We start from the raw sequence: 12,135 nt of genomic DNA on the forward strand, positions 1-12,135 counted from the left end.
AGTCTTTGGCCTGGTCCACATGGAAGAGAGAGAGAAAAAAATCGACTTAAGATATGCAGTTTCAGCTACTAGAATAGTTTAGCTGAAGTAGACGTATCTTAGTTCAACTTCCCTCACGTCCTCATGGCGTGGGGTTGATCTATTTTTAGCAGCTTCTTCTAGTTTGCATTATCTTTTACTAGTCAGTGACATTAAAATCAGACTTAGTCTATTAGAGAAGTGGACTAGCCACCTGTGCTGACTGTTGCATAAGTATTTCAGCTCTCATTTGTATTACCATAAAACCTAGAAGAGCATGTTTACTGTACACTATGCAATGCTAAACTTAGCCTTGCAAAACTGTCTTGAAAGCATGCCAGCTAAATCCACTGCACATCCTTTACTAGGTCTATTTGGCATAGAGCAACCACCAATACTTTAACATCCATTCATGACAGTTTTAAATTCATGTACACCAGAGAATAGCTAGTTATTTCAATACTTTATTTTAAAACAGTTAGGTCACAACACTAAGCTCAGCCCATTCTGCCAATATACAAGCTACAAATGCTTGTCTGACAGTCAAGGGTTATTCTTTAGTAGCATACTTGAAAGTGAGTAAAAATCCATATAAAATATTCAAATAGTTTCCATAGGAACACAGATAATGTGACCCCCATCTCCTAGTCATCCATTTTGTTGCATTTATGCTGACCCTAGACTTAAAAAACAAAAACATTTAAAAATTCTAGCAAGACTTAAGTTAATGGTCCCCAAAATGCCCTAGAGATTCAATTAATAAACTTGCAATTAAACAATATCTATACATTAATACTAGTTGAAGCACAAGTTGCCGGATGATGTTCAATTCCACTTTCCCAGGCACAAGACAGTGGCAAAGTACTGACATCCTGCTCCTCTTCTTCAGCTAGGAAACCTTGCTCCTTAATCTGTTGCATTAGTTGCCTAAATAAGAGGAAAAAAATAAGTCAGAAAACAGTCTATATATTTTACCCTGATTTAATGGATTCCAGCATCAAAAAGGATCTTGTTGGGCAGGTCAAATTATGATCTAACTTCATCCCCAGATCTACTGATAACAGGTTTGCTCAGAAGTAGAATGTGAATCATGAAGTAACAGCTTTAAATTAGAATTGCATTCAGCATCACTGATTAATTAGAATGACTTGTTTGGGCACATTCAATTACTCAGTCTCCCCTCCATACCCCTAGTTATACCCCCATCCACCCAATTTTGCTGGCAGCAAAAGCCCTAATGTAGATGCAGTTATTTTGGGTGGCATGTGGTTTTTCCACTCCTACTTGACACCAGCAGAATTTAAGTGCAGGCCAGGCCAGAGGAATGTTAAACTTTGTTACAACAAACTGAGCATTTCACTTGGGTAGTGAGGGAACACCCAAGGTTCTTGAAGACGTCAGTCTACATTAGTTCACACTTCTTTCAAAATAAGTTTCCAAATATGAATGCAGAAAGCTAGACACTTAAAATGAAATCTTGCAATTTAAATGGTGTTAAAGGGGCTAGATGCATACCAGCAGGCTACATGTTGGGACACCACTAATTTAAGTTGGACCAGGTCTACACAGACTTCTGGCAGCATAGCTATGTAACATGAGGGGTGTGAAGAGGTACAATCCCTGACTGACCCAGCTATGCTGGCAGAATTGTGCTTTTACTGTGTAGCTAGTTTCACTCATGAGGTGGTTTTGCAGTACTGGTTTAAAAAATAAAATAAAATAATAAGGGGGGGGGGCAACTGCCAGTATAGCTACATCCACACTAGAGAGCTTAAGCACTCCAGCGTAGAAATAGTCACTCTGGCAAATGGAAAAATTCTCTTCCTGTCAGATGACAATAGTAATTCAATATATTATCTGTAAAGCAACCCAAGTGACTGACACATTTTTAAGCCTACTGTTCACTTGATAAGTTTCTCAGCCAAATTTGTGGTTTTACAAAAAAGACCTCCCCCACCCCCATTTTAAAATTAACACCTTAGCTGCTATGTGAAAGACCCATGCAAAGGGATGACCTACTACACAGGGGAAACTATATTCTCTAGATACAGTGCTAACAAATGCAAGGAGTTTCACTAAGTAATGTTATGGTGGAATTTTCAGAAGCATTTAACGAGGCAATGTGTCCAAATCCCATTGAAAACAAAACAAATGGGAGCTGATATTTGTTTCCTCTGGCCCCCTTAAAAAAAAAAAAACAAAAAAAACAAAACACTCCACAAACTCAATGTGGTTTTAGGCTACTATAATTAGAGAGCATCCCTTTAAGTCCTGCTAGCTATAGAAGACAATTCTACGTGAAGTAACACTTGTCAATTCATAATAAATGGACCTTTGGATAAATAGTCAACAAGGAGTTATTCACTTGAAACAAAACTATCAAGAGCTCTTGGCAGACCTAGTAAAGGTCTCCCATCTAAAGCAGAAGTGTGACAAGCTACTAACCATGCTGGCCTTGACATCACATAATTTATTGCTGGCCGCTGGAATCCATTGAAAGTGGAAGCAGCTGCAACTGTGTAGGCACCCATATTTTCAAATAGCATCCAATCACCAACTTGCAGCTCTGGCATATCAAAGCGCTCAACAATACGATCCAGGCCATCACATGTTGGTCCCCAAATGCTACAGGAATAACAGCCCTCATCTGGTTTAGGTCTCTGAAGAGAGAAGCAAGTTACAAATTACTTTTGACTACCACTCCTCTTACACAGGACTAAAGCAGGAGTTCTCCCAAACAAATAGCTGCCATGATTGAGGTGATTAAAAGCATAGAACTCCAGCTCTAAAGTGTGCAAGAAAAACACCAGCTGGCAGAGCCTCCTACATAAGTGATCTTCAACTTTGGAATCTGCTCCACTGAATGGCCCAGAGTTCACATTTGCCAACCCAGGCATTTGTCAGGAGTGGTGGCAGGATGGTAAAGATGGTGGTGGTGGAATATGAAGGCTGTATGCTGGAGTTTATTTGCACAGTGGAATGAGCAGTCTATGTTGATTTAGCATCTGGAGCAGAGGTGGGCAAATTATGGCTTGCAGGCCACATCTGGCCTGCGGGGCTATCCTGCCTGGCCCTTGAGCTCCCCGGAGGGGAGGCTAGCTCCTGGCTCCTCCCCTGCTGTCCCCCATCCCCTACAGCCTCAGCTCGCTGTGCCGTCAGCGCTCTGGGCAGCGGGACTGTGAGCTCCTGCCAGGCAGCGCAGCTGCGAGAGCCGCTGGCCTGCCCCGGTGCTCTAGACTGCACAGTGGCATGGCTGGCTCTGGCCGGGCAGTGCAGAGCACTGGACTAGCAGCTGAGCTGCATGGTAAAGGCGCAGGGAGGTTGGATAAGGGGCAGAGGTCCTGGGTGGCAATTAGGGGACAGGGAGCAGTTGGATAGGTGTGGGAGTCCCAGGGGGCCTGTCAGGGGACAGGCAGTTAGATAGAGGGTGGTGGATGGGGGCAGGGGCCAGGTTGTTTGGGGAGGCACAGCCTTTCTTATCTGGCCCTCCCCCAATGTGACCCTCAGGAGAAGGGGGAAAAACCACACACACCACACACTTTGCCCACCCCTGATCTGGAGGTATACTGTACCTTTTGCAAGACTGGCTTAACATGTGCATGATCATATAGGATGCAATTGAATGATCCATACACTCCATCATTCACATAGTACATAAGAGTTTTGCCATTAATATCATCCTCATCTAAAAGGAGATGAAAATATGAAAATAAGAACCTTTGGAAAGTGAGTTTTCTATCTGGTTGCAAATGAGATTAGGAGATCTAGTTTTACATACCATCAGAACCTGACTGCTCCTTTAATACAACTTTTTTTGCAATTATGTTAACGGCCAGTGTGAAAGCTGATGCAACATAGTATCTGCCAGGCTCTGCAATAATTCTTATTCCAGAATCACAAGGAAAGTATTTGTCCAATGCTGGATTGATTACACTTGTGATCTAATCAAGAGACATGTAAGGTTGTTAGTGACTGTACAAAGTACCAAACTAAAAAGGTTATTAAACTGGCTATTGCAAGAGCCAAAAGGATAAGAATCTAAAACAGCCCAGTCATAAAGCGCTAAAATCAGTACATGGCATTAGCAATTTGCATGGTCTAAAAGCTTTAGCGTCTCCCCATGTTGTGTTTTATTCCATGTTTAAGCTTTTACTGGTATGAAATTAGTACCCTGCTGTCTGCAAAAACTAATGCTTGGTCTACACTAAACCCCCAAATCGAACTAAGGTACGCAACTTCAGCTACGTGAATAACGTAGCTGAAGTTCGAAGTACCTTAGTTCGAACTTACCTTGGTCCACACGCGGGTGATGTGATATATATGTGTTTGCTAGGAATGTACACAACACTTGGGGACACAATTCCACCAGCATCTGGCACACTTACACACATCTACACAGTGCCATCAGGACTATGGTGCACATATGGATCTGTGGAACGCACTGCTGTGCACAAACGAACCAGTGCATACTACCCAATTCCATGCAAAATGGTTGAGCTCGTTTGGACAATACCCCATTTTTCTGTAAATATCCAGTGGACTCATGATATGGACAAAAGCATGTGAAGACTGCAGCAGCAGCTCACTGCAACTGGACACCACTTAAAATATATTCTCCAAAATGGTGTTAAAATTTTGACCCATCAAAGGAGGAGAAGCAGTTTTTTGGGTGGTGGCCAGGATGTTTGACTATACTACAATGGTCAGGACTCTCAGTGTTGCTGTGGGTTATCACAGTGGCTGGTGTATTGTTAAGTATACTTGTGTTACGTTGTATATGGAAAACAGTCAAGAGGGGCACAACCCTCTAAAGAACGGCCACTAATTAGAACCTATAAGTAATGTAGTAAGCCCCCCCCCGCACCAGTGCACTAGACAACCTGGACCCAACCTTCTCAGGCCCACTATACTGGGAAGTCTGGAACACTAATTGGAATAAACATAGTATGCCTGTACAAGAGAAGGTGCAGGGCATTGTACTACACAAGGGGCAGTGGGACAGATGGAGCATTCACACATTGATGCTTGGCCCTATCAGTGTTGCCATATGTCTTATGCTTTTCTAGGGATACCTGGGCAGGAGGATTCCAAAAGAAAAAGAAAGGGGTGGAGTGTTAGAATATAGATATTCAGGCCTGCTTGTAAAGGCCTATACTTTAAGATCTGAGATGTATTTTTAGTCACTTAGCTGGTTAGAGGTATAAAAACAAAGAATCAAAATCACTGTCTGCCTGTGTATGGGCCTTCTCTCCCTAGGCTCACCTAAGAGCAAGGCCTCCAACTAAGGCCTTTTGCTAAACAGCAGGAGCAGCCATAAGCTAGGAAACCTATGGTCACAGCCTCACATTCCAAACCAGTCACATTGAAATAAGGTGGTATTGGGCTGTTATGAAGACAATCCTGTCCTGATCGTTCCCATCACTACCAGATAAAGAAACAGATCTTAAGATGGTTAAAGAACACTTTGTTTGATTTCTTGCCAGATAGGATGCTATCACTTATAAATGGTTGTGGAACCCCCATTTCTGTATTGTTTTATCTTTATGGCCCCCCACTTTTCTATTGTTAATTTATCTGGTTCTCTAATTGTTTTGTCTGCTGTACAATTAATTTTGCTAGGTGTAAGTTAATTAGGGTAGTGGGATATAATTGGTTAGAAAATTATGTTACAATGTGTTAGGACTGGTTAGTTAAATTTCAGTAAAACGACTGGTTACGGTATAGCTGAGACTATTACTATATAAACTGGGGTCAAACAGGAAGTGGAAGGGAAATTGGAATCATGTTTGCTAAGGAGGGAGAACGGGAACAGGGAATAACAGGGTAAACGCTCTGTGGCGTCAGAGCTGGGAAGAGAACACTGGGGAAAAGACTAATCAGCATAGAGAGATAAGCCCAACTGGTGTGAAGGGCTTCGGAATATGCTTGCTTGGAAACTAATACCAAACAAACATTGCATTGTGTGCACTTTGGACTTCTGGTCTTTTGCTGCTTGTGTCAAGAACCAGGGAAGTGGGAGGAGGAAGGGAAAGCCCTCTAACACAAGCCTTTGCCATGTTAGCATTTACTTGGTCTGTTAACTAACGTCATATGTATTTAAAGGGCTAAGGCCATCATCTACTTGATTCTGCAATTAACAGAAGAAATTATGACTTCAGTTCAGAATCAAAAACAGATTCCACTAGTCTTAATACAAATCAAAGGGAACCAAGATACCAGGTAAATAAGTGTCTGCCCAAGTTTACTCTATCAAAGTATCTTCACAACCTGATAAACCAAGTATTAATTAGAAATCATCATACCTCTTCAAATTTAAGCTTGACATCTTCAGAACCAGGGAAGCCACCACCAATATCAAGCAGATGCATACTGAAACCAAGCTCTGTCTGCAATGTTAAAATAGGACAGTCAAGCAAAGAAGTGATTCTTGAATAGTCTAACATAGGTCAAAACCAACTCAGTTTGAAGATTAAACAAAAAAAATCCATTTTACTGATACTTCTGACAAAGAAAACGGACTAGTAAATTTTTAACTTGCTAGTTCTCCTGCACTAGTGCTTTGTAAGAACAGGGAATGTTTAAGATTCTATATTGTTTTTGGTAAAGTTTTTTTTTTTTTTTTAAATTGGTCATAAGATTTAGTAAGTCTTTTCCCCCCCACAAAACTTAAATATTGGGTCAACTATCAAAGGATTACCAAGATTCAAAAAGTAACTGACCATATGACACTGAATACTAACTGTACAGGAAAGGTTATAAAGCTTCTTATTTTAAGTTTTTGGTTCCAAAGTTGTACATTACTTTGTTCAAGTGGCATTTCATTCTGACAAGTCAGTTGTATGGTCAGTACCATAAAATAGTGGTCCAGAAGCAATGCTCTTAGGCAAGTAAATTCATACTTACTCCCATATCGAAGACACAACGGGCATCAGAAATAGCTTGAACAAAGGTCTCTGGGTCAGTACAGCCACTTCCAACATGGAAACTGGAAGACAGATGCAAATCTCAGTTGCCTTTTGGAAGATTTAAGTAACTATTTAGACAAAAGTAATATGTAGTAGCAGATTAAGGTGTCAGTTCTTGTGAGCGGGCAAGTCATTTACATATTTATGTAGACCTTGATTACAATGCATATTTCTAGATGGATGTTTTGACAGTTTGTATATACAGATCAAAGTATATTATTATTACTAACCTGACTCCAATAATGTCAAGGTCAAGTTCTTTTGCCCGCTCCAGAAGAAGTCTGCTAGTTTTGAGGGTAGCTCCAAATTTAACACTCAGGCGACACACTGCTTTGGAGTCATCAGTTGCGATGCGCAAGACTAGCCTAGAAACAGTGTCCAATTTAGTGTCAACACTCTAGATTTTCTAGAGCAGCAGACAGACAATCTGGTTGAAATAGGTTTCAGGTCAGGAGAATGGGGTTTGTAACTTAGAGAAGGGGTTCTCAAACTTCATTGCACCATAACCCCCCCTCTAACAACAAAACTCTAGTCATGAGGGGGGCTGAAGCCTGAGCCTGCCCAAGTCCCTCTGCCCTAGGTGGAGGAACAAAGGCAAAGCCCGAGCCTCATACCTCAGGCTGGGAAGGAGGGGTAGGAAGGGTGGCAAAGCCAAAGCCCCAGGGCTTCAGCTCCAAGCAGGGGGCCTGTAACCTGCACCCCACCACCCAGGGCTAAAACTCTAAAGGCTTTGACCCCAAGCAGAGGGGCTCGGGCTTTGGCTCCAGGCCCAACAAGTCTAACGCCAGCCCTGGCAACCCCATTAAAAACAGGGTTGCAACCCATTTGGGGGTAACAACCCACAGTGAGAACCGCTGAGAGACTTATAGCAAGTCAAATTTAAAAACAACATTTTACAGCAAAGTTGGCTTAACAAAGGTGGACCTAATTTAGCATGCAAGCAAGTTTGTATTGTCCTTGGTTCTTTGTAAGCCAGTAGGATACAAAACTGTACTTGACAGACATGTTTATCTGGACAGAAAAAGGTCTGCGTTCTCTTCCAGTTTTGTGTTAGTGTTAAAGCTTAGAAATCAAGCTGAATGTGTGCGTTACCCAGGCACACAGCAAATACAGGGTAGGGGACTTTAAACATGTTAAGCCTATTAAGATGCACAAAACCAAAAACCCCTTACTTTGCCTTTGGATGAGCTCTTGCAACTTTCATTAGCTCTACTTCACTATCAAAAGTCATCATCTGCACACCACTGTTGGCAGCATGTTTAATTTGAGAGATTTGTTTGCAAGGATTTGCATATATTATTCGCTCTGGAGGTACACCAATGTTCTGTACCAACTGGATTTCAGTCTGGAAAAAGAAGAAACAGATTATACACTACTAGCTAGAAACAAACAAATGGATGATCTCATCCAGAATGTGTGAAGATGCAGCATTGACAATCAAGAAACACTCCTAGTTGTTTCAGCTTTGATTGTATGCAACATCCATATATGAAGTTACCATCAAAAACTGAAGATCTTACCTTACTAGCACAATCAAACCCTGCACCAAGGGCAGCAAGTGTCTTCACTATAGCTCTACTGTCATTACATTTGACAGCATAAAAGGGTGTTACTCGAGGGAGTGCTTTGTACCATCGGAAATGCTTCTTTAGGACATCCCCAAGGTCAGCAACATAGAAAGCATCTTTATCATCCTAAAAGGAAAAAAAACAAGAAAAAAAAAAAACAAAAAAACAGAACAGGTCATCTTCAGTTATGCCCCCTAGCTCAGTGTTCTGCAGAGTTACAGTACAGGATTTTTTGAGCAGAAAGTAAAACTTAGAAATATGGTACAGAGTACAGTTAACATAAAATTGTATTTTAAGAAAATGCACTCGTGTTTTGCTAGCATACTTACAGAGGAAGAAACTTCATTTATTTTTTGGTCTAGAATATCCTTGGCAGTAAAGCCTTCATCAAGGAAGGTGAAGTCAAACTCCTCATTGCTGAAGCTGTTCATTGTTTCTAAGAGTGTAAGTGCAACAAACTGTGGATAGCGAAAGAAGTATTTGTTAGTTCATTCAAATTAGCAAAGACACACACACACACGATAGTCAAGATCCACAAACTTACATGGACAACTAAGAAATATCAGCTTTGTTCAAATTCTTTCAACTGTGCGCCCAAAGACGTGCTTCAGAAAAGCAAAGTCTTGATAGATCAAGGCAAGTTTTCTGTCCTCTGTACAGCAGTTGTATGATGTTGCATTGAAACTGTTCATAGAAAAAAAAAAAAAAAAAAAGAATGATGTAAAAAAAAAAACAAAACAAAAAAAAACACCCTAACTTCCATATCAAATTTATTGAAATTGTCATTTTTCTACTTTAGAAACAGGAATACATTGAAGAGTACACACTAAGCAGAGCAAGTTATATAAAAACATCACAAGTATTTTTAAACATGCCTGTTTACTACCATTCATCATTTCATCTCTCCAGTCACTCTACAGGTAGTTAGATATGCAACAAACATCTGGCCAAGTTATGACTCTGAAAATTGCTATCTGTACATACTCTGAGGTTGGCAGCTAAACTCTCTAAACATTGTTTTTACAGAACATGTTCCAGACCAGGGAGTGAATAGGCCTTTCCCTGCAATTGCTCCACATGGCTGCCAAGTTGGTGTGACAATAAAGGAGGACAGGAGATGGTTTCTCCTGTTCTGCCAATGCTTCCCCCCCCCACAGGTACACAGGCAACTGAATAGAAAGTAGCCTCACTCAAATGCCAGGGGACAAGGGCTGAAACCACTAGACCCCCAACCTTGATAATGATTTTGGCAGAGCTTGGTATGGTTCCACATGACCTTAAAAAAAAAAAAAAAAAAAAAAAAAAACCCCACACACCACACCTCTTAGGAAAATACATAAAACACCGCAAGTTAAAAGGGTTATGGCTGCAAAATTTAGTACTCAGGAAATGCCCTAGTGCTGTATACATTGGGGGGTCTTTAATTACCATTAGCCTCACACCTCTCCCAGAACCTTCCTTCATTCAATGGACAGGAAATAAATCGGGGTTGGATAGTCAACAAGGCTACTGTCTGTAAGACTGCTGCCTCATCTGAGGGGAAGTTTGGAAGGTCTAACAAATGAGGCAGGGGACTTTTGGAAGAATAAGGCAGCCGAATGCAACCCTGGAGAATTGGCAGATTCTCTCTCCGTCTCTGCCACAGAGTTCCTATGCAAGTCACTTAAACTAAACTTTTTACAGGTGGTCAATTATGTACTCATTTTCTGGGTGCCCAGTTTGAGACAAATGGAAACCTGATTTTTAATCATGTGCAACTGACATCTATGTTCAAATCCCAGCTCCCTTTAATTGCTATAAAATGCTAAATAGTCACATTTAGTGAGTCCTGTTTGCCATATGCACTGAAAGAAGCAAGGAAGCTATGGAAAAAAATTGTGCATCATGTAATTAAAACTGTATCCTAATACACAAGGGGGCTGCATTTAGATTGCACGGGCAACCTTAGCAATGGTATTTCCTAACTTTCGCATCTTGACTTTGCAACCTTAATGTTCTTTCAACCATTACTATGAGGAAATGAGAGCTATAATTTCATGTTATCACCGAACTCTTCTACCGGTAGTTTCAGCGCATGCTTGAGTTAACACACAGGAAGTCTGCAGCATCACTTTAGTGTCTATTCCTGCATGCAGCTTCTTACAGATTAAGTCTTCTAAATGAACACACGGCCTGCATCCCCCAAGAAGTACTGACATAGGTGCCTAGTTCACAAAGAGAAAGTTCACATCCAGCACTATAAACCTAGAAGTTCAAGTTAATGTTTAATTCCTTCGCTCCAAAGTACTACGACCAACAGCTACACGGAGATCCCCCGGCCCAAGGAAAGCCCCCCTCATTAACAGCGTCGCATGTTTTCCAAAAGGCAGACGATTTCAGGCATTCACTTGCGGGCCAATTTAAAGGAGCCAAAATAAAGGAAAACTTTCAAGTCCCCGTCCACGTAAGCGATTCCGGGCAGTCTACGTGCCCGCTGGTTTGGAGGGAATCGCTACTGCAACCACCGGGGCGATTTTGTACCATTTCAACCGCGCGATCCCGTTGCGGTGGCCGGGCCGGGCCCGCCGCAGCCGAGATCCGGGGCCAAGCCCGCGGCGCAGGAGGAGGCCGCGCCCGCAAGGCCATGGCGGACCAGACCGGCTCTCACAAGGGACCGCGCAGCCCCTTCTCCCGGCGCGGCTGCCGGCTCCGCGGCCCCTCACCGCCCCGCGCGGGACGCCCCTTTTCTGCGCCTCCGGCTGGTTCATCGCCGCTGCGCAGCGCGGCCCCCAGCCCGTCCCTCCGCCGGGGCTGGAGAGACACGTGGCCCCAGCGGCCGGCCGGCTGCCTACCCCGCTCGCCCGGCCCCTCACCTCAGTCAGCGCCCGTCATGGTTCAGCGCCTCGCCCGGCAGCCGGTCGGCCCCCTAGTCCCGTGCCTCCTCCTCAGAGACGGGCCCCGCTGAGCTCGGTGGCTGCTGGAGCCGGAGTGGACGCGCCGCCCGAGGAGGAGCCGGGCTGGAGGAGCCGCCACAGGCGCTGCCGGCCGGCTTTAGAGCACTGACTGACAAAAGCCGTAGCGCCAGCAGAGCTCGTATTTATAGGCCAGACGGCGTCGCTATGACAACGCACCAGCTCAAACCAGCCCCGATCGGCTGGGACCGGGCAGGAGCCGCCGCCGCCGCCGGCCGCTATTGTGACGTTAGAGTTTTCGAACACGCGCACGGGGTGCGCCACGCCTTCTCCTCCCTCCCCTCAGGGGCCGCGTTCTAAGGCCTTGGGTCCAGACCAGTCAGGCAACCTTTCACTGGCTCCTCCTCCCCCTCCTCTCTTCCCTGCTGGTGCTTCCATCCTCCCCGTTCTTCTCTGCTCCTGCTTCTTCGCTGCTGTTCCCCTTCCTGTGCACCCACTCCTGCTACCCCTGCCTTTGCTATTGCCCTCTCTGCTGCAATCCCTCCACCTGCTCCCTCTTGCCGTCCTGCTCCTTTTCCGGGATGGGTTTCATAACAGCTGGCGTGTTGAGACAGCTCCCAATCCCCCCTTCCTGGCACTGGGATTTCCATTGACGTTCTCATCGGTTTGCAGTGGTCATTGACTGGGAACCTC

The 12,135-nt window shown here is 43.7% G+C and overlaps 1 protein-coding gene across 1 annotated transcript; it reads right to left on the reverse strand.

Moving 5' to 3' along the window:
• Positions 1-466: 466 nt before the first annotated feature.
• ODC1 (ornithine decarboxylase 1) lies at positions 467-11,669 on the reverse strand. Its single transcript, XM_054023250.1, has 12 exons — positions 11,404-11,669; positions 9,096-9,235; positions 8,881-9,009; positions 8,504-8,677; positions 8,156-8,328; positions 7,214-7,348; positions 6,922-7,003; positions 6,321-6,404; positions 3,797-3,959; positions 3,591-3,703; positions 2,464-2,678; positions 467-945 (listed from the first exon to the last, which is right to left on the reverse strand). The coding sequence occupies exons 3-12, from the start codon at positions 8,980-8,982 to the stop codon at positions 801-803; spliced, it is 1,386 nt and encodes a 461-aa protein (XP_053879225.1). The 5' UTR covers positions 8,983-9,009; positions 9,096-9,235; positions 11,404-11,669; the 3' UTR covers positions 467-800.
• Positions 11,670-12,135: the final 466 nt, after the last annotated feature.

Source organism: Malaclemys terrapin, chromosome 3, assembly GCF_027887155.1.
Source record: "Malaclemys terrapin pileata isolate rMalTer1 chromosome 3, rMalTer1.hap1, whole genome shotgun sequence".
NCBI lineage: Eukaryota > Metazoa > Chordata > Testudines > Emydidae > Malaclemys > Malaclemys terrapin.